Source organism: Dreissena polymorpha, chromosome 15, assembly GCF_020536995.1.
Source record: "Dreissena polymorpha isolate Duluth1 chromosome 15, UMN_Dpol_1.0, whole genome shotgun sequence".
Lineage (NCBI taxonomy): Eukaryota > Metazoa > Mollusca > Bivalvia > Myida > Dreissenidae > Dreissena > Dreissena polymorpha.
The window spans coordinates 38,817,856-38,845,321 of record NC_068369.1 but is presented as its reverse complement, the minus strand read 5'-3'; the positions used below and the strand labels follow the sequence as shown (position 1 = coordinate 38,845,321).

The following is a 27,466-nucleotide window of genomic DNA, read 5'->3' as shown; positions in this document are numbered from 1 at the left end:
ATGTGGGATGACGCTTTACGCACATGCATTAGGCCCCAATATCCCAGAACGAAGCTTAACACATTACTAATACATGTTTTTGATAATTTGACGTGTTGACGCGATTGGAAATCATCAAGCCATTCTAATGTTACTAAAATGCCTTGGTCAGGCATATGATGCCTTGTTTAGTCATCAGAAGTCAGGAAGCACTCACAACCCATGGGCACATCACACAATAAAATTACTTTCGTTACCGTGGAATGTGAACACAAATTCATAGTAGACTAACAAACCAGTTAAGGAAATACTGTTTAACTGTCAAAAACTGCAAGAACGCCCGATGTCTAAACCACGAATGTGAACAGATCAATTTAATAATTCATGAACGAACTTATTCCTTTACACTTTTCAGACTCTGAATCTTCGGCCTTGCTGTGACGTTCTGCTTGATATCTCGTCATCCAAGTCGCATTCTCTTCCACTCTTAGGAATGATATCGTCACAGAGGATGCGATTCACAAGATTTAACCGTGATTCGATAATCTGCCAATCTTGGTTCCGCCCTCCTGCCAATCACGCGCTTGCTGAGCAACGCCTTAACCAATCGGAACTGAGCAATCCTGCTACGGAGCCTACGGGCGGATAGCTGCTTCAAGAAACAGGTCTCGGGGAAAAGAATCTGTTATCTTTCTAAGTTTAAGACGCTGTGATGAAATTGAAACATGCTGTGATTTTTGTGGATTTATTAATTTACATGTTGAACAGTGTTGTTGACATTCATTTTTATTGTTATACAAATTTTAAACGTGAATGAAATAATGTAAGGTTAGTGTAGATTTATCTTTAAAACTGTGGTTATGTGTATTGGATCATATAATTAAATCAAAGGTGCATCGCGTTCGTGCATACAATGCCACAATTTGGTAACTGTGAAAGATTGTAAAAATTCCAATACAAAAGAACAAGTAAATATACGGAAATATAATAATTTTCAAATATTATTTAATTTGTTGATAACATGTAGCGCAACTTGCCTTGATCACTTCAAAAAGTAAAGCAGTGCTAATGTCATTGACTACCAAATATCACTGATTCAACAGCGACATTTCAAACTTTGAAGATTTAGAAAATATAGAAATATAATATCTACTAAATGGTTAAAATTCGAAACATGTTCACATTGGTTTACTAAGTTTTCTCTTAATTGGCCAAAGATTACAACTAATTTACTTTTTATGTCACGCTTACATAAGTAGTGATAGTACACGTGTGTTTACGATTAAACTAATGAAAATCACACGAGACTGACACAATTATAAAACGGCATTACTCGTTTCGCAATGCTAGTGCATATTAAATATTACAACCTTGTAAGTTTCGGCCCAAAGCTACAATAGAGCATATGTTACACAAATACTAGTTTTCACTTACTATAAACAATGTTATTTTCCATCGACGGTCATGTTTAAGGTGTACGAATAAGCTGACTCCATTGTACAGAGCTGATATCAGGATGCGAGCAGAAACTTACCTACATGAGGCTCGCTCTGATAAAACTGGGCTTAATGCATGTTTGTTAAGTGTCGTCCCAGATTAGCCTGTGCAGTCCGCACAGGCTAATCAGGACGACACTTTCCGCTGTTATGACATTTTTCGTTTAAATTGAAGTCTCTTCTTAGCAAAAATCAAATCTAGGCGTAAAGTGTCGTCCCCGATTAGCCTGTGCGGACTGCACAGGCTAATGTGCGACGACACTTTACACACATGCATTATGCCCAGTTTTCTCAGAAACTTACCTACATGAGGCTCGCTTTGATAAAACGGGAAGTAGAGTCCGCACAGGGACGACCTTTTCGTCTAAACTTGAATTTTCGCCAAGAAGAGACTTCCTTTGAACTAAATAACCATAAAAGCGGAAAGTGTCGTCCCTGATTAGCCTGTGCGGACTGTGCACATACATTTAAACCGTGTCGTCCCTGATTAGCCTGTGCGGACTGTGCACATACATTAAACCCAGATTTCTGAGAGCGAGGCTCCAATATCCTGTGAATAATCAGACGGCGATGTGTTAAGAATAAGACATTGATATAAATTAATACATGCGAAAATATGGAAAAGTTATTGGGAAGCATTTCGCTGTCAAAACATTATAATTGGTTGAAATGGGGCCTTTTTACAAAAATTGCAACTTATTTTATAAGCGGAAGCTGTTGCATGAGTTGCTATACACTGACTTTGGACAATATGGTAGCAGACCGTACGTTTACACTTTGAAAATAATTGCGACCAGTGATCTCAATAATGCAGCTGTATAGAACTTGACAGAGCATTTGCTTGTTAAGTTGTTATACATTTAAAATACATGCTATAAGTTGAACTGCAGTACTCAGTTACTTATGTTATTGACCATATCAGGGAGGACGACATCAACATTAAACATTCGAGGTTAACTGTGCTAGCTTAAGGTTTAATAGATTAAAACTTAAGTTGAGTTTTTGTTATTATAGGTTAGACTTACATACTTGTATGAAAAAGAAATAATAACATGTGCGTATAATTTTAAATAGATATTTTTTTTTGAATGCATTGAAGAGAAATGTCTAAACGAACGGCTATTCTATTACTCATACTGTATAACGGTCGTGTACAGGGGATACTATCTCTCAAAATACTATCTCTTAAAATACTATCTCTCAAAATACTATCTCTCAAAATACTATCTCTCAAAAAAAAAACTATCTCTCAAAAACTATCTTTCAAAATACTATATCTAAAAAACTATCTCTCAAAATAATCTCTCTCAAAATACTTTCTCTCAAAATACTATCTCTCAAAATACTATCTCTCACAATATTATCTCTCAAAATACTATCTCTAAAAATACTATCTCTCAAAATACTATCTCTCAAAATACTATCTCTAAAAACACTATCTCTCAAAATACTATCTCTCAAAATACTATCTCTCAAAATACTTTCCCTAAAATACTATCTCTAAACAAGGAACTGTACAAAAAATGTGTTAAAACTACCACGTATATATTTAAAGTGACACTGATATAAAATAGTATAAATAAATTGCACATTTAAACTTAAGAAAACAAAAGGAGCAGCAAAACAAAATAACGTTTTATTTCTTTAACACCCATCACTTATATGGGATAATATAATTAATATGCGGTAAACGTTTATATCACTATTATGGGGCAAATAATAATTATGATAAATAAACTTAATATTTGATTAATAATCATAATAAGCGTGAGTTTCAAATCACTCATTTTGGAAAGCAATCACATATACGAAAGCACTGGAAAGCAATCACATATACGAAAGCACTGGAAAGCAATCACATAAACGAAAGCACTGGAAAGCAATCACATATACGAAAGCACTGGAAAGCAATCACATATACGACAGCACTGGAAAGCAATCACATATACGAAAGCACTGGAAAGCAATCACGTATACGAAAGCACTGGAAAGCAATCACATATACGAAAGCACTGGAAAGCAATCACATATACGAAAGCACTGGAAAGCAATCACATATACGAAAGCACTGGACAGCAATCACATATACGAAAGCATTGGAAAGCAATCACATATACGAAAGCACTGGACAGCAATCACATATACGAAAGTACTAACGATGACTTATTTTAGACTGAGTACGCATACCTGCCACTTAGATAACCATAATAGCACTACCTATGTATAAGGAATTAATATCACTAATATGGGATAAATATAAGTAATATGGCAATACTATCACTAATATGGGATTGATATTCATAATTTGCAATTAATAAGTTGCTTATTTCAATCCGATGTCCAATTATTAATTATAACGCCTAAAAAATGAATAGAGACCGCGAGTAAAAATATAAATTTTAGTGATTTTTATTTACACCTGTTTCAGAGAACTACGCCGACCTTGACATTTTAATACGCGGGTTCAAGGTCATGTCGACCCAGCTGCACGGCCTGGGACCGGATATCACATCACCCGCCACCCCGGGGGATCCCAGGGGTCGATCCAGCGAGGCCCGGCCTTGCGGCATCACACCAACACTGGTAAGGTTATATAAGGGCTTATTAACGGAATGTCTTCGGTCAAATGTGTAGTGGTTATGATGCCAGTCTGCCGACGAGACGTCTCAGGTTCGATACCCAATAAAGTTGCGTTCTCGATAATCATTTTTAACTGAAGATATATACTGGTTCTCATTTGGAAATAAACCGCGAATATTTAAATAAGCCAATGGCTTCTGGTGCAATAAAGTAAATATAGTTTGGAAACTGTAATTCGAAGATGATGTGCAAATCCGAGCTCATATGTGATTTGCCGCCTTGAGTAATGCAACTCACTTTTATTCTGGAGACGAACACCAAAGGGGAACGAAATGAAAGCATAAATACGCATCACTAAGAAATCAATAAAGAAGAAGCCTAATGTGTTAAAAATAAGGTGGGTGGCATCTACACAACTGTAATACAAACTCGTATAGAAGTATTCTCAAACTTGTTTGAATGTAAATTCATTTTGTACAAAACTACTTCACCACCATGTACGTCCATAAATAAAACTTGCAGTAGATAAACCAAACTGCCCCCCCCCCCCAACTGAAAACAAAAATGCAATCTGCAGTTAGAAGATACATACATATTTGCATTATTTTCGTCAATATCAATAAGAATATTCACTTAATTATTTTACACACGTATAAATAGAAGTCTTACACTTTTTTTTATTGAGTCGGTTGCAATAAATCCAGATTTTTCTGAAGAGAAGTATAGAAATTGAAATACGCAATTGACAAAAATAATTGTTGTTATTATTTGATGTCTGTCATCCATTTTGACAAGTTTAGAAGTAAACTGTTTCAATGTAATAACACAATCTATTTTGGGGGCTGAATCGTAGGTTATTCTACACTGTATAGATCAGAAACCCAGGAGGTGACAATAACTTTTTTTTTGAATGGTGACTTCTATTAAGGATGATAACGAACTTTTCGGAAAATGTGTGGATAAAGTTTAACACTGCTGAAGCTCGCACTGTACTGGAAATTGATATGTTGCAATTATTTTGACAAACATGCAATTGCTTGATTATATCGTTTCCTTTCATTTATATCACAATTTATTATGGATCACATACAAATAATGAAGTCGAATAGTCTGTCACTATGCTTCTCTTTTCACGCTGCTCATTTCAGCTGTTAACTATTAAACACAATGTCTGGCAATTGTTCCACAGTCCTTGCAAGGGTATTTGATCTGTCACTTTGTGTTTCGTGGAAAAAGGAATCATTTCACTGGGCCACCACTGGTGACCAATTAGTAACATGATCAATAACGGTAATAAAACTTCTTTTTCCACACTTGGATACGTTGATGAACGTAAGGACTCTTTGAACTCGAAATATTTTGTCATTAAGTCAAATTTAAATGAAGTGGAATAATAGCGTTCTTACATAACTGCAGAATACGAATGGTCCATGCCATATTTAAAAAAATATATATTGAGATTTAAAATGGCTTATTTATAATTGCCTAGTAAATACATAACTGTAATTCCAATTATTCAACACAGCGAGTCGCCTGAAAGAGTGAGATATAACTAATAATATCATTTTATTTTTAACCGATTTTTAAATTCTAAGAACTTTCTTGTATTGATGAGTTATTGTCAATTAAAAGTGATTCAAAAATTTTGACCACCATATTTTGTTTTCTGTTTGGTTTGTATGCGACAATTGTATTTATTTACTGCAAGTTTCGTTTATCTGCTTTACTGTCGGTGTACCTTCTGCACGTTTGGTTTATTGGCGTGCAGGGGTTATACTTAAGTACACGTGTCCATGATTAATTTGCATATCAAAGACAGTAATTGACTTTTAAAATTGTGTTTCTAGATGGTTTTGGATAATATATATAGATAGATAATAAACACGAAAATAAAACAATAACTATAGGTACTCTTTTTACCAGCGTTCAAAAGTTTTGGTCTACACAAATATTGTACAATGAAACAAATCTTATTAACTAATATTTGCCAAGAGAAATTTACGAACAGTTTTCTTTCAAACGTTTTGTAAATATGCAGGCATGCTGAGCATAACGAAATAGATTTCTGTGTTCGTATTTATAAGGAACTCAGCTCTAAAACCGCAAACAAGAAAGTCGTGTGTCACATTGTCACTATTAAAATAGAACACTTTGAAACAGCTATTCATTCACTTCATTAAAAACTAAATGTGGGTGATAAAAATTGATAGATGGACGAAAAAATGTCCCCCGAATGTTACAAAATTATCGAGCACGTACATTTTGCTACCCCTCTATTATTTGCCACGCCCCTTTTCATGTGGGTCCTTAATGACTACACAGACCATGTCGTTTGGGATGCGCCCGTCTTTAATTGACCAATTAAGGATGAATTTCGCGAAAAATTGGGCTTGAAAATGGCTCTTTTATGGTTTTGCATTTCATTGCATCTTTCTGTTAATTTGATAATGCCTTTTTCTTAATTTAAATGCTGATCGCTCTTATATCCGACGCTAATATGATTTATAAAAAACACTTTTGCAATGAGTTTATACATCAGCATTTAAAATTAATGATCATAAATCGACCAGATGATATCAACAATTTGGTGGATGTTGTTGTTGTTTTTATGATGATGACGATGATGACGACGATAATGATGATGATGATGTTGTTGTTGTAGTTGTCGTTGTTTTTTATGATGATGATGGTGGTGGTGGTGATTGTGATGATGGTGCTGGTAATGATGATGTTGATGATGATGATGATGATGATGATGATGATGATGATGATGATGATGATGATGATGATGATGATGATGATGATGATGATGATGATGATGATGATGATGATGATGATGATGATGAGAATGATGATGATACTAATGATACTGATGATGATGATGATGATGATTATGATGTTTCCCGAATGTTTGAACAAGTGGATAATATTTCAGCAATCTCCAGCCAAACATCCCCAAGTAAAGTCCCCACATCCCCAAAGCTGTGAAAACAAGGACCACGTGGATAAGGGGCCTCTAGAGCGGGCGACCAAACTGCCGCCCCTTGATTCTGGGACAAAAGTCACCGGAAGTAAGTGCGCTAACACGGAAGAACCGAATAGGGGACCGTGTCACGTGACCGGAAGTGACGGGTTGATTCAGGAATCAGAGGAGTTATTTCAGGATCTCAGTCAGATGCAAGAAACTTGGCTAGCCGGGGGTGAGTTGCCAACTTTTCTCCTTTAGATCTTTTTAGTATATCTGTCCCCTTGTGTCTTGTTCCAAAATTAGTGCAGTGAATGAAACAGATCGCCAACAATTTCGCACTCAAAATTTGTGCAATAACGTCATTATTTTGACGTCATAAAGCCATTAATCTAGCAAACTCCATTATGTTCATTGTTTTAAAACATAAAAGATGTATGGAAAGAGTAAAACAATTTTTGGTAGGTCAGGTAGATTACAAATTTTTGGTTTTTACCTTGCGAACAGACACAGTTAAGAGAAAATATTGAAAATGTCAGTATACACTTATACAGCGCAATAACTAACGTCAAATGCAAGAAGATTAATCTTTGGTATGCAACATCGTATTGTGGTGCTTTCTAAAAATAATCAAATCATTCCCTCAATCTGGTCTGCAAATAGTTTTACACGACATGATACGCCGTAGCATTGGTATAAACCGTTTATTTTTTGGAATTGTTACCGTCGACGGGAAATATTGTTCATGTTTTCAGTGTTGCTTTTTTAATGCATTTTTTATGATGGTTCGTTTTCAAGGTCGAACGGCCATCACTGAGATTAGGATTTAAGCACACTCCATTCAAATTCCTTTCTCGATTGCGCTGCGGCATCATCGATCTCGTCGAAAAGTCCGACTGTCATACAGGGGATTAATGTGCGCTAATGAAAAACTAATCATCGAGTCAATTATTATCCCGCGGGCTTCGGAAGATAGGACTGTGCGCGCGCGTAAACGAGCTTACTATGACTACCGAGGAATGTCGAGCTGCAACAATAACTATAAGGAATTCAAAAGGGCAAAACGATAGTCACATAGTAGATTAGCAATTTTTCGCGACGGGTTTTCATCTTTATTTCATAACAAAACATTAGTTGAGCTAAACGATGATCAATGCCTCGTTGTTATTAATACTCACGAAACATAATCGTTAACGAGTAAAATATTATAAGTAAACATGCGAAACATCAACGCGTCATGTCACCGTCTACCTTTCGCGGACCGCAGATGGATACCAGGCTATGAACAGGCATATGATGGTTACAAAATTCATGCAGCATTACGTAATCATTTTGCTGCTCTTTGATGTCGATGAAAGTCAAGTCAATTAAAAGCCATTTACATAACAAAAAACGTCGCTACTGTGTCCGCTGCATAGTTTGCTTACTGCGGACGCAGATATGCAGAGGCAAACACATCTTTACTTAATCCGCGTTAAGCGTATGGACTCGCTTGAAATGCATTTTAGATATCTGATATGTGTTTTTAGAAACGAAAAATGTAACCCGAAATAGTTTTTCATCCCGCAAGATATTTGGAAGAAAAAGAATTGAGTGTGTGTGTTAAAAATGAGGAAAATTTCGGTACTATAAATATTTCTTTCTTGATTAAAAAAGTATTATATATTCCTTGATCATGGGTAGTTATATTAAAATACTTCTTCATACTACGGCATAAACTGAATTATAATCATTATTAGTAAACATCTACATAATTTTTGTTTATTTACCAGGCGATATTTGTTCGGTTGCATAAAATGACACGTTGGCATAATTAACTGACAATACATAACAGGTCCTGACTACACATAAAATATTCTATTGTGCATCGTAACACTATATAGCCTACTCCAGTTATCAAACATTGACGCTCATTTTTAATTGATGAATACGTTAATGACAATACTATGAACTTCAGCTTGGACACAGTTGAAAAATGGATGTACAGTGTACTGTTCAGTTTCTGAATATGGTGTTGAGCACCAAAGCGCGTTATCCGAGGAACGCACCTTGGTTTGAGCCTGGCTTTTGTATTCAACTCCATATGTGTGGTGTTCGCTACTATCAAATTCAAGCGGGTTGCAGTGTAACATTATGTTGCTCCGTTTCCCCATCATCTTTACTCTCCGCATAACCTCTACAACAAACAAAATCATAATCAACATCAACATCGTCATCATTTACACCAGCATCACCCAAATCATCGTCACTGTAACATTCATCATCAGCGTCACCATTATCTCTCGAAACAGCATCGTCGTCATAAGAATTGTATCGTCATAATTATCAAATCATAATTTGTATTATCACATTATCAACATTATCATACTTTTTTACATCATATGATGAGAGTGTACATCCCATGTTTCAAAATAATAATACAGTGCCCACAAGTGTGTATGATATTAACATGCAACACAGCGTGTTAGAGGCTGATTTAAAATGTATAACAATGTGATTATGATGATGATGACGATGGTGAGATGAAGAAGATTATGACAATGATGATGACGACAAAGATGTCAACGACGATGGTAATCACGACGATGATGATTACTATGATTAAAGTTTCAAAGTTTATTTGCAATCCGGCATTCAAAGAAAAAATATACACGAGAAATATGGTCAAGACAGGGAATCATACAATAATACAAATGAAAGATGAGCAAATATGACAATCATAACAAATAATATGTGTGACTATCAAATACAATTATGTTGTTAGCATGCAATTATACATCCGCCTGGGTATTTAAAATCTCACCTTTAAGTTTTAACGCTTCGACCAAACATTTTGCAATGTTTTTGAGTTTAAAGACATTAGTACACTTCATCATTGATATGTTTTTACTTATGGTAGGCCATGAGGTCCGGATATTATTGTTTTACGTAAATCGTTATATAATGGGCTACATAATTAAACGTGATCTTCGGATTCACAAACATTTTGGTTACATAGTTAACACGTGCGTTCTATTCGGGACAACCTACTATATCTACCAACTTCTATTTTAAGACAACGGGAACTTAATCGAAATTCGCTCATTTGAATTCTTGACTTTTTATTACATATACAATTCAGGTATTGTTCATACTCGAAGCTTTAAAAAAAAAATAAGTCACCCAAGCCAAAGTTGTCTAAAGTTACATCAAAACATGACACCATAGATTATTTTTCGTACAATTTAAATTGGTTAAAACATAAAGACTTTGTATAATAAGAATTTTGGTTATTTCCAATTTTCATCCAATAGCGCAAAGCTCTTATTTTACATAAACGGCTAGATGGAATCTACCCAATTCACTAAGAACAGCAAAGTTGGAAGTAGATTGTTTTACATAAAGATTATTTTTGCAAAATTTGTAATGTAATTTGTTAATATCAGAGTTATCATAAATTCCCCATACTTCGAAACCATATAGTATGATTGGTGTAACTAATTAATCGAATAGAGCTAGTTTGGTTTTGACATTTTTTTTCACGGCTAAAATAGATAGGAGTTGATGAAATGCTTTCAGTGCCAGTATTAGACATATTTCCGGTGGAAAGGAATTTTATACACAGATATACAAAACTGTCGACAATTTCAAGGCACTTGTTTTGTATCGACTATTTATAGTTGCACCTGCTTTTTCGTTTTTCAAATATACATATTTTTGTTTTATCTCGTTATATTTACATTAATGTTAAGACCCAATTTAGAAAAGTAAAGGTATATATTGTTAAGTTGGTTCTGAAAGCTTACTGAGTTAGTAGTAAATAATACAAAATCATCCACAAATAACAACATTAAACAGATAGCAAATGCAAATCATCATTTGCAAATTTTTTAACATGAATACAATCTTTAATATCATTTATAAACAGTATCAAAAGTATCGGCTACAGGGGTTCTCCTTGACTAGGGGTTCTACTTAACATTTGCATACACACTTTTTATTATTGTTATCTTATTGCAACTTAGACCTGATTCATTTAATTTTATCTATAATGCTTTGCGGATCACTGTATCAAAAGCATTTTCATAATCAATAAAAGCACAATATAACTTATGTTCCTGCAAAAGAACATTTTGTATAATACTATGTAAGATAAAAATACAATCGGTTGTACTGCGTCTGTCTCTAAATCCAAATGGAAAAGGATTACATATATTTTCTCCCTGACACCAGCAGTTGATTATGTTTCGTAGACATAATGAAAATAATTTTGAAATCATATTAACCAGTGTGATTCCTCCATAATCGGACGGCTCTGTATTGTCCCCTTTTTAAAAAGTTGCTATGATTGCACCTTTACACCAAGAATCTGGATAAATACCACGATCGAAAATGTAATTAAAAATTATAGTAGGGTATGGTGAGTTAAAATCATTAGAATCAATAAAGAAATCAGCTACATTGTTTAACAAGTCACAGCTTTTATTACGCTTCATGCTAGATATTGTTTATCTTACTTGTTCTTCAGTAAATGCACAATCGAGCGTTTCGATTGAAAGCAAAAACATCAGGTCAGATGGCTCATTAGCATTAAATGTACTGTTATGTGCAGTATTCGATGATTGTTTTAAATGGTTTAACAATTGATCAATGTTGATATATTTTACTGTTTTTAATGGTCGTTGATTGCACTCGGATGCACATAAAGCGTCTGTCTTAATACGACGAGTATATGCAGCATGAAGTATTCTACCTTGCTAGTATCGTTGCATAGGGAGAATGAAGGTCCCATGTAACGCAGGCATTGCACAATCATGCATTGTTGTAATAATTGTGCATTTTTGAGACAATATTCTTCGCAAATAAAAATCAAATAGGATACCGGTTCCACATTTGTAGATGCATACCTACATATTCTTATACGTTACATATACTTTTGCATGAAAGAAATAACTTTTATTTCAACAGATACATATACATATATACACAATTGAAATAGACCTCAACATGATGTTATATCTACATTAATTTACAATGTGCATAAAGTGTCTTCCCAGATTAGCATGATCAGTCCGCACAGGCTTATCAGGAAATACACATTCCGCACAGGCTTATCAGGAAATACACATTAGCATGATCAGTCCGCACAGGCTTATCAGGAAATACACATTCCGCTGATCAGTCCGTACAGGCTTATCAGGAAATACACATTCCGCTTTCATGGAATGATCAGTCCGCACAGGCTTATCAGGAAATACACATTCCGCTTTCATGGAATGATCAGTCCGCAAAGGCTTATCAGGAAATACACATTCCGCTTTCATGGAATGATCAGTCCGCACAGGCTTATCAGGAAATACACATTCCGCTTTCATGGAATGATCAGTCCGCACAGGCTTATCAGGAAATACACATTCCGCTTTCATGGCATGCATCGTTTCAAGGAAGTATCTTCTAAGAAAACAAAAATCAAGCATGGACGGAAAGTGTCGTCCCTAATTAGCCTGAACGGACAGCACATGCTTATATTGGACACTTTACGTCTTAAGCCCCGTTTTCCAAGAGTGAGGCTCATATTCAGGTATGCTATTATTTTAGTTTGTGTTTTTTTATAAGAGTAGTGGATATGAAATATCTTTTTTTACTGATAGAGTTTCTGTAGTTTCCTCGTTTGCATTATAAAGACTATACAAACAAGCGCCTGTGACAAAAAGATCTCAAGAAATGTAAAGAAAATGCAACAATAAGAAACGTATAGTTCAAATAAAAAACATTATATAAAGGAGTTCTCACACCGGAGGGTTTATCTTATTGTTATGATGTTCACTGGGAACATCAAATAATAAAGTTGTTTAACATTATAAAATTGTTTATTATAAGTCGTTTTAACCTTATAGGGTTGTTTTAACATTATAAAATTGTTTTACATTATAAAATTATTTTAACTTGAATCAATTCGTGTGTTACATGAAATCTTAAATCATGAAGGCCATGTGGAACCTTGTACTGTGATAATATTTCTGATTTTAACCCATTAAGCCTTTATGCCTAGCGCCTATGCCTATGCCTATGCCTACCTTTATGCTTATGCATTTATGCCTAGCGTCCAGAAAAAAGGCATTGGCAAACAGCGTAGACCCAGATGAGACGACGCCTTATGCGGCGTCTCATCTGGGTCTACGCTGTTTGATTTAAGGAATTTCTGTAAGAAATATTCTAAATATAGAAATAAAATTATACTCGACATCCCTAATTTTGGAAATAAATTGATCCAATTTAGAAGGATGGGAGAGTCCACTAGGCATAAATTGGTTAAGTTTGGATACTTACATATTATAATGTAGACGTCAAATGACATAAAATAAAAAAAACGACAATCCTCTCTGTGAACAAGTCTCTTTATTTCAAACTGACGATTTATTCAACGGACCTCATCATTAAAGAATGCTAAGATTCGGTGACATCTTCATTATATCTCGACACTTGATTTTATGTCGCTGTTCGCATGGCGTTAAACTGAAGGGTCTGTGAATAAGTGATGCTTTTGCTACTGTCAATTTAGGGCGCCGTGATTGAATCCAATCGGGAGCAAATTGCCCGCACGCCGTAAAATGTCAAGAAAGTCCTGCAAATGAGCCGAAAGAAAGAGATATATGTTGCTTTTCCTTATTTCTGGTAAAAAAAACCTAGCAACACTGACTGTCGACATGAAATATAATGGTTAGCATTTGCTTGTGTTTCTTTGCCTGTATTTATATCATTTGCAGTAATATTATATGTATCAACGTGGGTTATAATTCTAACTAAAACCTCTTCAAGCGCAGCGTCATTATTGAATGATAATTGGTTGTTTTTGTATTAAAAGCAGAAACAGTTGCACCAACCACCTTTTTCGACCAGTCTAATTTTATTTAACTTGTTTTTGTTCAATTTTATTGTCAATACGTAAATATATTTTTTATTTTTATAAACGAACAGTCGATTTTATTTCACGAGTGATCATATAAAATGTGTATTTTTTATGATCACGAGTGAAATAAAATCGATATCATATTCCATCGAATCCAATAAATTTTCTTTTTATTTTATGCCTTTTTTCACTTTTTATTTACATTGCAAACGAGTTTAACTGGATAATTTCGCTGGATTTATGACGTCATTTCGTCGAAAAAATGACGTCATTTCTACAGTAAAACAGTGAAAAATATCGTTATTTTTCACTGTTTAAAACAGTGAAATATCAGTTTTATTTCACTGATATTTCTCTATAAACCACCGGAAAGCATAAAATAAAACATCGATTGTGATGTGGTAAATTATCGAGCTACGTCAAATGTCTTATTATTGATTTAACTGTAAATGGTTTCTTTAATAATTCATCACAGCAGATAAAATACAGGCAACAGAACCCGCGCAAAATATGCAGCGCATAACTTTGCTGTCAGATAAAATAGATATGAGGTTAAGGGCAGATAAAATAGACATTACTATGTAGGACACAAATATACACATAAATAGGGCTCATTATTCTTACAGTGCTGTAATTTTAATTAAATTTTTCTTATTTGTTTTTATGCAAGAACTGCAAAAATAGCACGAATGGATGACGATCCGACCGCAAGCGTACACAATCATGAGGGTGGGTCGGACGACAACGATAATTTAATTCGTCGAAGACCAGAAACAAGTCTGTTTAACCCTGTTGGAAAGTGATTAATTTCTCACTACCGCGCTGTTAATCACGAATTATCAACATTTATCCTTGTGCAAATGTCTAGGTAACATATTTGTATCTTATACCCAAATAGATAAAGCCTGTATCACGCACCCTTTCACTAGTTTCTCGCCATGTTACGTGAAAAAGAGGTATTTAATAGCGCAACATTTTATTTCTTCTAGCAACGCTTTGGTCATTAAACATTTTGTGTATGATATTTTGACAGTAAGCTATTTCCTTTAATATGACATAGTTTTCATATCTTCAATGAGTACATTTTAATGGGCGCTTACCATTAAGGTATCAACATTGGAGTGTTGTTTACTGCAACGGGACGCCCAACTAAAAGATAAAGTTGAGGACATCGTCAAAATATTTTCATTTTGTTATAATTATTTTGTGAATTAGTTACTTGGCATTTTTTAAGTAAATGAATTTGTACTACAGTATATACATATGTTCAAGAAGGGAAAATATAAACAATACGTTTATAAATGTTAAATTAGTGTTTTTTAATACAATTAAATTATTGCGTTTTTAATGCTTCTTTTGCACATTGTCATCTGAATTTTGTAACTTTTCCATGCATTCAAGTGAATATATATTTTGTTATATTAGACCTTAGGTCAATTTTAGGTTATAATGACTCACTTTATATCAACAGTAAGGCGGCACTTAACCTAATAAAGTCACCAGAAAAAGAACTTCGTTATACGTGATCACACTTTTTGGTTCCCTGTTCCGTATTGTTAGCAGCTGGAAACCAATTGACAACAATGGACTATAATATCAAGCGCCTGCGAGTGTCAGGACAAGCCTTTTATTAGTGCATTAATTTTTCAGCCTCATTTGCGGATTTCTTTGATGCAGGTCTTTTAGGGTGTCATTGTGGTCTTCATTTTCACGGGTCACAGGCTGACAATGTGTCATGCGAGTCGTTTTAGGACATCTTGAGAACCATTTGTGATGTTAACGTTCATCAACTTGTTCATGACAATATTGATTTAATGTTATTGTGTAATTGTTTAAAATCAATAATCTGTTAATTTATACAATTGTTCTATATACGTGGTTATATTTAACAGACGTGTTTGGGAACGATTATTTCATTTCAGCGTCTCGGCAAACACAAAAAAAAACAAACTGTAGATAATATTTTAATATTTTACCGCATTTCCAACAGAAGCTTTTACAAATTTAAAATTGACTTTCTATTGAACAATTTTCGAAGTAACCGTAACATGCATCACAACAGCGAATTAAAATCCTAGCAATCGTATCGTAGTTGGAAGTTAGAAATTGTGTGATGTATTGCTGCGCGAAAAAAGCGTTCACGTTACTGTATATTTCAATGTATGGCACTATATTTTATGTTAAAATGCGTACACGTCACACAGTCAGTATCTCCGTGAAAACAACTGACAACATCAGCAGTTCTAACCTTTCATCAAGGCTGTAGTGCTACAGTCATAACGCCTGACACAATCGGCACTGGGCTTTAAATTAGTTGCTTTTAATTTATACCCTATACGACACATACACTGTAGAGTATGTAGTTATAGATTAAATTATAAAGCAAAATATTCCTAAGAAAAAAGCAAACGGTCTGGTCATGTATAGGGTAGGTCGGACATTGTGAAACAAACCCTTCTTACCCATGAACTCTGTTAGCAGCTTCACAACCATAACTACAACACTCATTCCCACAGTGTCTAATACTGCAGTTACAGCCACCTTATCCACAGTGTCTACACCGTTGCAAGTTGCAACGATTTATGAAATGATAACTGTTAACATGCTACAACTGTAACATAAAGGTTGATAAGGTATTTGATTTTGACAGAATTTCAAATGTTTGGGCTGTGTTTGTATCCACACAATAATGCGTTTTTTCCAAGTCTAGAACATCCCAGAGGTCTATTAAGTTTTATTCCTTTCATGAATTTTACTCATCTTTTAATAGGGTTCTGAGATTTTCCCGGAGATAGTTTAAACTCCTACCTAGGTATAATTAAATGATCCATGTCCATTGATCAAATATTACACACACCAATACGTGCCCCTTTTAACAACACAAACAAAACTCACGTTCGCTTAAAAATAAATATATATAGTCTATTTGAACATCAAAACGAGTAATTTTCACAAGTCATTATTGGATGGTATTTTTAGTTAATTACAATATGATTGACAAATGTAGAAGCATCAATGGAAATTTACAAGCAAAATTTCTTCGTTCAACTATAAATCGCGAGAAATATGCAAAGCACTGTTCACGAGAAAATTGCACTGCACGTGTTGTTTTTACGACGAATCCAATTTAAGTTTTATGAGAGTGTCGCGAGATGCGAACCACTGGTCATCGTGTGTCCTATAATTAGGCTGTCAACGCCAGGGCCATTTCACGGACGATGTATTCAATGTATGATTTTGTTCTAGCCCTGGTAAAGAAGACACTTGAGTGTGGATGGTGGTACATTTGAGTCGCGTTCTGACAAAACTGGCCATAATGCATGTGCGTAAAGTGTCGTCTCAGATTAGCCTGTGCAGTCCGCAAAGGCTAATCAGGGACGACACTTTCCGCCGAAATTGAATTTTTGCTAAGAATAGACTTCATTTAAACGAAAAATTTCATAAAAGCGGAAGGTGTCGGCCAGGATTAACATGTGCGGACTGCACAGGCTAATATGGGACGACACTTTACGCACATGCAGCAAACCCAGTTTTCTCAGAACGCGTCTCATTTGCTCATTTTACTCCATCATTTTTATCTTGGCATCAGCTTCCTCTGTCGGGTGGTCGGCAACCTATTCAACTTATTTTAGTAATGTATTTTAATTGCAGTTGAAGGTTATTCACACATGAATTGATAAATGACAGTTGTATCTTTATTTATCCTTTACAGTTTACAGTTTTAACTTGCATGCATCAAAAGTATGAATCTATTCCTTCATGTAAAACAATAAATCGCGAAGCATCGCTGCTTTCTTTGGAATTGTGAAAAGAAATGTTTTTGTAAGAAACATGGTTAGTAAATATTTGACTTTCATTACTTTCCGATTCGCTTCGAGTTTGTTTTTAGAAATGGTAATCGCTATTTCAAATGCATGAGATTTCTTCTTGTATTTACATTGGAATTACACGTTGTAGGACTAGAATAACTATCGCCGAAAAGTCAGGATTGCTAAATGAAATACTGCTTTAAAGCGACAGAACTTAAGGTTACCTTTCATATTGTTAAATATAGTACTCCAAATATATTTTGTGGCGACAACGGAAAATAAAGAAATATGACAATTAAGTATCTGTAAAAAAGGCATTTTAAGTGAAGTCACATTATTCTCGATATGAGTATTTATTTCCTGAAATGTATGATGTTTTGACCCGTCGTTCGGGCTATTTATGTTGTTTTAATCAGTTGTTCGGCTATTTTCCTTGTTGTTTTTACCAGTTGTTCGGGCTATTTTCCTTGTTGTTTTGACCACTTGTTCGGGCTATTTTTCCTTGTTGTTTTGACCATTTGTTCGGGCTATTTTCCTTGTTGTTTTGACCAGTCGTGCGGGCTTTTTTCCTTGTTGTTTTGACCAGTTGTTCGGGCTGTTTTCCTTGTTGTTTTGACCAGTCGTTCGGGCTATTTTCCTTGTTGTTTTGACCAGTTGTTCGGGCTATTTTCCTTGTTATTTTGACCATTTGTTCGGGATTTTTTCCTTGTTGTTTTGACCAGTTGTTCGGGCTTTTTTCCTTGTTGGTTTGACCAGTTGTTCGGACTATTTATGTTGTTTTGACCAGTCGTTCGGGCTATTTATGATGTTTTGACCAGTTGTTCGGGCTATTTATGTTGTTTTGACCAGTTGTTTGGGCTATTTATGTTGTTTTCAACAGTCGTTCGGGCTATTTTCCTTGTTGTTTTTTAACCAGTCGTTCGGGCTATTTATGTTGTTTGATCAGTTGTCGGGCTATTTATGATGTTTGATCAGTTGTTCGGGCTATTTATGATGTTTGATCAGTTGTTCGGGCTATTTATGATGTTTGATCAGTTGTTCGGGCTATTTATGGTGTTTGATCAGTTGTTCGGGCTATTTATGGTGTTTGATCAGTTGTTCGGGCTATTTATGATGTTTGATCAGTTGTTCGGGCTATGTATGGTGTTTGATCAGTTGTTCGGGCTATTTATGATGTTTGATCAGTTGTTCGGGCTATTTATTATGTTTGATCAGTTGTTCGGGCTATTTATGATGTTTGATCAGTTGTTCGGGCTATGTATGGTGTTTGATCAGTTGTTCGGGCTATTTATGATGTTTGATCAGTTGTTCGGGCTATTTATGATGTTTGATCAGTTGTTCGGGCTATTTTTGATGTTTGATCAGTTGTTCGGGCTATGTATGGTGTTTGATCAGTTGTTCGGGCTATTTATGATGTTTGATCAGTTGTTCGGGCTATTTATGGTGTTTGATCAGTTGTTCGGGCTATTTATGATGTTTGATCAGTTGTTCGTGCTATTTATCGTGTTTGATCAGTTGTTCGGGCTATTTATGGTGTTTGATCAGTTGTTAGGGCTATTTATGATGTTTGATCAGTTGTTCGGGCTATTTATGGTGTTTGATCAGTTGTTCGGGCTATTTATGGTGTTTGATCAGTTGTTCGGGCTATTTATGGTGTTTGATCAGTTGTTCGGGCTATTTATGATATTGGATCAGTTGTTCGGGCTATTTATGATGTTGGATCAGTCGTTTGGGCTATTTATGATGTTTGATCAGTTGTTCGGGCTATTTATGGTGTTTGATCAGTTGTTCGGGCTATTTATGATGTTTGATCAGTTGTTCGGGCTATTTATGATGTTTGATCAGTTGTTCGGGCTATTTATGATGTTTGATCAGTTGTTCGGGCTATTTATGATGTTTGATCAGTTGTTCGGGCTATGTATGGTGTTTGATCAGTTGTTCGGGCTATTTTCCTGATCTTATTACGAAGACATGAGCTATCCTGAACAAAACAAATGGTTAAGGTCGGTGTACAAACACCTGTGTTATTGACTTGTTTGTAATAAAAAATATGCGAAAAGTGGACAATATTGAGAGTACAGATTGTTTCTATTATAACCAGTAAAGTACTATATGGTGCGACCGAAGTTCGCAGTTGTGTTGAATTACTATTGATATCACCATCTTTATCACGCTTGTTCATTGTCAGAAACATCAGTTAACATCCAATGTTTCGTATGCTATGTCGTTCTGCTTCCCAAGCAGAGCCCAGTCAATTGTTGTTCGCCGGTGAGCGCTTGGTACCCTTATGGCCCTCTTGTTTAACTATTTAATAGAGTCACATGTTGTTGTTTAACGGTGTGCACGACGACCACTTATTTTATTAATACATACCTCGTACCGCAAGCACAACGAACACAACAGAAATCCACCGGAAAAACTTGAGCGACGGAAACAACTACTGTCTAGCGTTTACGTCATCACATTATTGCAGCGAGAAACAACACAATATTACTCAAAACTCGTTCTTGGAAATTGACCAAGCTCTTACTCAAAATAACTTCATTAATAATACATTAATGATATATTGGCTGTTTTTGTTTTCTCATTGAGTCATTTGAGATTCATTCAAGGCCTGCTCCAAGCGTAATTTTCATGGGAATTTCACATCGTAATTGTGTTTCAAGTTAATGTACCGTAAAACAGATTTCATACGTCGCCTTGCAATGTCATAATCATAGCAAAGCATTTTTCCCCATTTTTTATCCGTTTTCCATGTATAATATTTTAATTATATATGTTAGAAATCATTTAATTATAATTAAAATGAAGATAATGATGATTATGATGATAATAATAATAATATAATAATAATAATAATAATGATAATAATTTTAATAATAATAATAATAATAATAATAATAATAATAATAATAATAATAATACTTATATTAAAAATACTAATAATAATATAATTACTCTTATTTTATATATAAAGTATTAAATAATATAATTATAATAATGAAAAAAATAAAATAATAATAATAATAATACTGATAATAATAATAGTTATAATAATAATAATAATAATAATAATAATAATAATAATAATAATAATAATAATAATAATGATAATAATAGATCTACTACTACTACTACTACTACTACTACTACTACTACTACTACTACTACTACTACTACTTCTACTACTACTTCTACTACTACTACTTCTACTACTAATACTAATAATAAATTATTATTATTACTCAATAATAATAATACATAATTATACAAACATTGGATCATGTTTAACAAAATTCAATTTAGTAATTGAATTTTACTAAATTAGAAACAAGATCCCCCACTTTTTTGGCCATCTCTTCCAAACGGGTGCTCTGTTTTATGAAATCATGAGGGCTGTTTCGATAATGAGCGCCTGTTTAGGCCTTGTAAACCCGAGCAACCTTCCAACACAAAGAGCAACGATGCTAATTATTTATAAAACACATCGTACGGGATTTTCTCAATCAATAGATGTTTTACGAGCGCGTTTTATTAATCTTAGTTGTAAAGAACATGGCGGGGATATTGCTAACATATACATAACCCTTTCATGCCTCTCCCATCCTTCTAAATTGGATCAATTTATTTCCGAAATTAGGGTTTTCTAGTATATGTATTTTTATATTTAGAATATTTCTTACATAAATTCCTTTAAGCAAACAGTGAAGACCCTGATGAGACGCCGCATTATCTCATCTGGGTCTACGCTGTTTTTTGCCAAGGCCTTTTTTCTAGACGCTAGGCATACATGGGTTAAATGCATTGGCTAGAACTTATATTTGTAAAGTTGTTATTTGTTGTATTATCTTCAAGTATTAAAGAGCCAAACATTTGTATACGGCGAATTTTCTTCGAATAACGAATAAACTATTTACAGTTTAACCGCACTTTAAAAAAATATTTTCATGGACGTCATTCAGGGAATGATAAATGCTCGCCTGGCATGAAATCGTCATTTTCTTTCGCCGAGGTGTTATCAAATAGCAGATTTAGTTTCAGAATAATCTGTCAAAATTGTCATCATTTGTAATAGGTCTTTACGAAGGCGATATTAACATCGCCGTGTGATTGGCACATTGGAATTAACAGCCTCTCTTTGGCGACACGGACTGAGTCGTAGCGCTCATGTATACATGCGCGATGAAATATAGTCCTTGCGTTGAGAAACGGCTCGTTGTCATGTTTCAGTCATCAACACCGATTGTCTTAAGCGTTCTTGCAATATTACCTGTTTATCAAAGCCTTACTTTCCCATATGAATGATAGGATAAAGTTTATTTTACTTGTTTATGGCAAGAATACACCTGTAACACATCATTTATTCGACGCGTTTACACTTGTGTGTTTTATATGGTAATCATAACGTATAGCAAGTATCTATTGCAATTAATTCATATTTTGTTTTTCAGTTATACATATTAACCTTGGATGTAAAATATCTACAGCTTGAACAGATTTTCCCGTTCTCAATACTGGCTTTAAACTTAGATGGGATGTTCATGCTTCCTAAGTATACTTCCATCATGATGTTTTCTGATGTTACATTTCTTATCAACAAGAAAGCATTATTTTCTCCATACTTCTGGAACCCGTATTATTATGCTTAGATGACTCTTTATTATTATTTTAAAAGACAAAACTGTAAATAAAATATCAGCAAGCAAACAAGTTAACAATTCTTACTAGTAAACTGATATCACAAGGCTAAAGATTAACAAAAGCCATCGCATTCATGATTTAAGGCGCCTGACAAAAAAAACCATAGGAACCACTATCACTTTACAGAGCAAGGATTGCCTAGAAACGGTTGTCAGGGCAACGAGGCGGGAACCAGGCCTCGTTCAGGTCGCGACTGTGAGGCGCCTCCTTGCGGCAAGAAACACTGCTCAAACCCCGCCATGCCTCGCGTGGATGTCACTTCGTCCAAACCAGCATTCGATACTTCCCTGTATAGCCCGCCGGAGAGCAGGTATAAAATGATTGTATGATCTTACATAATCAATTATATCAAGAACAACACTCAAGTCAATAATCAAAACAGAAACAAATTCTTTCACAAATGCAGTAGCATTAAAATTCGTAGTAGTAGTCGTCGTCGTCGTCGTTTTAGTAGTAGTAGTAGTAGAAGTAGTAGTAGTAGTAGTAGTAGTAGTAGTAGAAGTAGTAGTAGTAGTAGTAGTAGTAGTAGTAGTAGTAGTAGTAGTAGTAGTAGTAGTAGTAGTAGTAGTAGTAGTAGCAGCAGCAGAAGCAGCAGTAGTAGTAGTAGTAGTAGTAGTAGTAGTAGTAGTAGTAGTAGTAGCAGCAGCAGAAGCAGCAGTAGTAGTAGTAGTAGTAGTAGTAGTAGTAGTAGTAGTAGTAGTAGTAGTAGTAGTAGTAGTAGTAGTAGTAGTAGTAGTAGTAGTAGTAGTAGTAGTAGTAGTAGTAGTAGTAGTAGTAGTAGCAGTAGTAGTAGTAGTAGTAGTACTAGTAGTAGCAGTAGTAGTAGTAGTGGTAGTAGTAGTAGTAGTAGTAGTAGTAGTAGTGGTAGTAGTAGTAGTAGTAGTAGTAGTAGTAGTAGCAGAAGTAGTAGTAGTAGTAGTAGTAGTAGTAGTAGTAGTAGTAGTAGTAGTAGTAGTAGTAGTAGTAGTAGTAGTAGTAGTAGTAATGGTAATAGTAGTAGTAGTAGTAGTAATGGTAATAGTAGTAGTAATATTAGTAGTAGCAGTGGTAGTAGCATCTGAAGCAGCAGCAGCAGAGGTAGTAGTAGTAGCAGTCCAGCCGAAGTGCACATTCTCCTTGAAAAGAGAATGCAAAATTCACAGTTACTTTTGTAGCAGTCTAATATCCTGGTTGTATAATCTTGCACGATCTTCTGTTTTCAGACTTCATCTGCAGCACGACCCTTCCCGCAGCTGTCCTAACAGCGAGTTCCAGTCGAACTATTCGCGGTTCATGTCCATGTCCTATCCACACTTATACAAGGCAGACGAACAGTACCGACCGTACGACGCCGAGATGACGTCAGGGCAACGTCATAACGGCTTCTCGTCGTCATCGTTTGGACCCGTGTCACCGACAAACGTGTCAATAAAACAGGAGCCACGCGATTTTAACTTTGATCCCGGTAGGCCACAAACTTTGTTTAATATTAAAAAAGCCACAATTAAAGATTGTTTCTGAGCTTATTGAAGTTTTTATCGGTATGTAGTAAGACGTCATTTCGTAAAGCTGTGTTATTAAATATGAGCCGTGCTCTGTGAAAACTGGGTTTAATGCAAGTGCGTAAAGTGTCGTCCCAGATTAGCCTGTGCAGTATCAGATCAGCCTGTGCAGTACGTACATGCTAATCATGGACGACACTTTACGTCTAAACTGATTTTTTGATAAGAAGAGACTTTATGTAAATGAAAAAATACCATAAAAGCGGAAAGTGTCGTCCATGATTTTCCTGTGCGGACTGAACTAGGCTAATCTAGGACGACACTTTACACACATGCATTAAACCCCATGTTCACAGAGCAGGGCCCATCTAGGACGACACTTTACACACATGCATTAAACCCCATGTTCACAGAGCAGGGCCCATATAAATAAAACTTACATTAAATTAAGACTCGCTCTCTGTTTAAGGGATGGACAATAATCCTGAAGAAGGAAGCAACCTGTAGCTTAATAAATTTAAGATGCTATAGCCCATAAATCGTCATTACCTACATAAAGACGCTTATATTCTCTTACACATTCTGCGATTCACTTGTATTTTATGAAGCTCTTAAAATATAAATGCTACTCTCAGTTAAAAGACTTCAACTAAGAGATGTTTGTTGTTTAAAAACTGTTTAAAATGTTTTTTTCGTCGACAAAGTAACACTACCAAAGAAGATTTCATTGTTAAGAAGACCAGGTACAGAGTATGCGGAAATCTCGTACATAATTTACACATTGTGTGATGTTATCTTATAGATAGAAGCCATAATATTTGCCCTCACTAGTGCAGTATGTTTAGAGCGGTATTTGAACAAGTTTGTATCCATTACGCATATCGTCATTTGTATCCATTACGCATATCGTCATTTTCCAATTGCAGTATTTAGTACGTAGACCTAAAATTAAATATTTGGAATGAACGAGGGATGGATGAGTTTCTTTGATATAATTTTGGTTATGCCAACATTTACACTAAACCTTACCATTTTGAATGGTAAAATAATTACTAATTGAGCAGCCAGCTCAATGTACATGCCTATTTTAACTTAACGTTATGTTTAGATTTAACTTTTCCGATTGTCGGCAATACATTAGGTATATTGATTTTTTAAAAGAAATAATAAAAATAGACCCAGTCTGCTACACCGCCTATACTAATTTTGTGAATTGGTATTTTTTGTTAAAATTCGCTAGCATTAATAGGGATGGGTTATTTAATTGCCTGCGAAAAATTATTATAACTAAGTGATCATAATACATTTGATGATTTCAACCTTTTTCAATCTCGGCTCGGATGAATATGAACGACAATGATCATTAAATACACCTTTCATCAAGTCCATGGTTTCACCTTTCATAAAGTCCATGGTTTCACCTTTCATCAAGTCCATGATTTCACCTTTCATAAAGTCCATGGTTTCACCTTTCATCTAGTCCATGGTTTCACCTTTCATAAAGTCCATGGTTTCACCTTTCATCAAGTCCATGGTTTCGCCTTTCATCAAGTCCATGGTTTCACCTTTCATCAAGTCCATGATTTCACCTTAAATCAAGTCCATGGTTTCACCTTTCATCAGGTCCATGGTTTCACCTTAAATCAAGTCCATGGTTTCACCTTTCATCAAGTCCATGGTTTCACCTTCATCAAGTCCATGGTTTCACCTGGAGGTTAGGCATTTTCATTACCCTCGCCCGTATATACGGGGTCTTACACTTAAGATTAATGTCGTACTGATCAAAGACAAATGTGTGTAAATGTATTTAAATATGCGATCAAAATGAAGGTTTGGTAAAAATATAGGAAACTTCCTGTTGGTATAATTTAAACTACCGTAGTAATACATATAAGAATTAAGGCGAAATTCTAAATACTGAAAGGGCCTTCTTTACGCGTGTGTTATCATATTTTTATGTATGAAACTGTGTACTCAAACACACTTTTAAGGCCCCACTTTCAGAGTGGGAGTGGGGGGGGGGGGATATAGAGTCGCCCTTGCTCGTCCGAACATATTTTCCTCCGACCATCCATCGTATTTTTGTGTCGCGCGTAACTAAAAATAACAACTGAAACTTAACTAACACATAATGCAGCTTGTTTCCTTGCTCCCCTCAATAATTAATATTGGTTGTTATGTACAAAACCGTATTAATGGTAACTTATTTTAAGTAAAACATACCATTTATAATTTGTATAATTGTATAGATGTCACGCGAAATCGAAAAGATGTTTTTCTTGAAGGTTGATTATTTAAGCATCATATTCTATAAACCATCGTGTAAACTTTCGCAGTTAGATATTTGTTTATGGATGTTCTTGTGATGACAACAGTTAAAATGCTTTTTTGACAAAATAACATTTTATCATATTTGACAAGCATAACTAACGAAGGTGTGCAACTATGTAGACATATAAACACGGATGTAAACTGGCTCACAAGGGGCGTAGCTGCTATTAGGCACAGCTGGCCCGGGCCTACAATTTTTTGAAACATGAACAAAATAAAAATGCTTCAACTTCGAAACACGCATTAAAATGTTGACCCTGAGAGGTGTGAGGTGTTAGAAATCTGCATTTCATATTGACATTATCCTCAGATTCTGGTCGTGTTCAAAGAACATATCTTCAAATTATCAACTTTACTTCTTTCTCTGTGCATAGATTCTAGATCGCTTCTTTTCACGTGACTTGCTGTTAAAAGTTTACATAGATCTACATGTTTCAACACTACAGAAAGTTGTAATCGATTATCGTTGGATTTTTAAGAAACATTCCGAATGATGTTTATGACCGCGGAAATTTAAAATGGAGCACTTGCCCCCGTATCCCATTGACTGAATCCGGGTCGGTTCGGTCCCTTGATGCCGAACAAAAACATAATCTAGTTCTCTGTCATGGAAATAAAACAGTAAAATATCAAAGAAATACAAGCCAAAGTCTTATATTTTCTTATCTTATCATTTGTCTAGATATGCTTTAAATCTCACCACAGGCGTTATAGGATTTAAAATTTGTCTGGGGGAGGACCACCGCACCCCCCGTTTTTATGTATCATTTCCGGGCCTACAGCTAAAAAAATGCTAGCTACGCCCCTGCGCACCTCAGTGTTATGTTGTAATATGATACAACCTCATCCATTTGCAGGTTCCCAGTCTCCGGTCCCAGGTTTCCAACGCGTCATGCGGTGATACGTGGTGTTATGTTCTAATGCTTCTTTCTCCATTTCCAGGGTGCCGGTTTCCGGCCTCCTCGGGTAGAGATGTTCTTACATGTTATGATATGTTCTTATATGCTCAGTTATGTTCTAATGCATTCCCTTCATTTTCCAGGTCCTGGTTTCCGGCCTCCCCGAGCCTACTTAGTGCTACATGTCGAAATGTTCTGTTATGTTCTGATATAACTCTCTCAATTGATAGGAATCCAGTTTCCGACTTCCCCGGGCCTGTATCGCGCCATTTGTTGAGATGTCATGTTATTTTCTTACACAACTCCCTCTTTTTTTCAGGGTCCAGATTTCCGGCC

General features: G+C 35.2%; 1 protein-coding gene across 1 annotated transcript in view; it reads left to right on the top strand.

The window, feature by feature from the left end:
- The first annotated feature begins 406 nt into the window (after positions 1-406).
- LOC127860608 (ETS translocation variant 1-like) overlaps positions 407-27,466 on the top strand; it is a 41,797-nt gene continuing 14,737 nt past the window's right edge. The window contains exons 1-6 of the mRNA XM_052398804.1: positions 407-802; positions 3,904-4,058; positions 6,991-7,255; positions 22,546-22,729; positions 23,622-23,863; positions 27,450-27,466. The exon at positions 27,450-27,466 is cut by the window's right edge and continues 52 nt beyond it. Of these exons, the coding sequence (XP_052254764.1) occupies positions 3,948-4,058; positions 6,991-7,255; positions 22,546-22,729; positions 23,622-23,863; positions 27,450-27,466 (819 nt within the window). The 5' untranslated portion in view covers positions 407-802; positions 3,904-3,947. The remainder of the gene's footprint in view (positions 803-3,903; positions 4,059-6,990; positions 7,256-22,545; positions 22,730-23,621; positions 23,864-27,449) is intronic.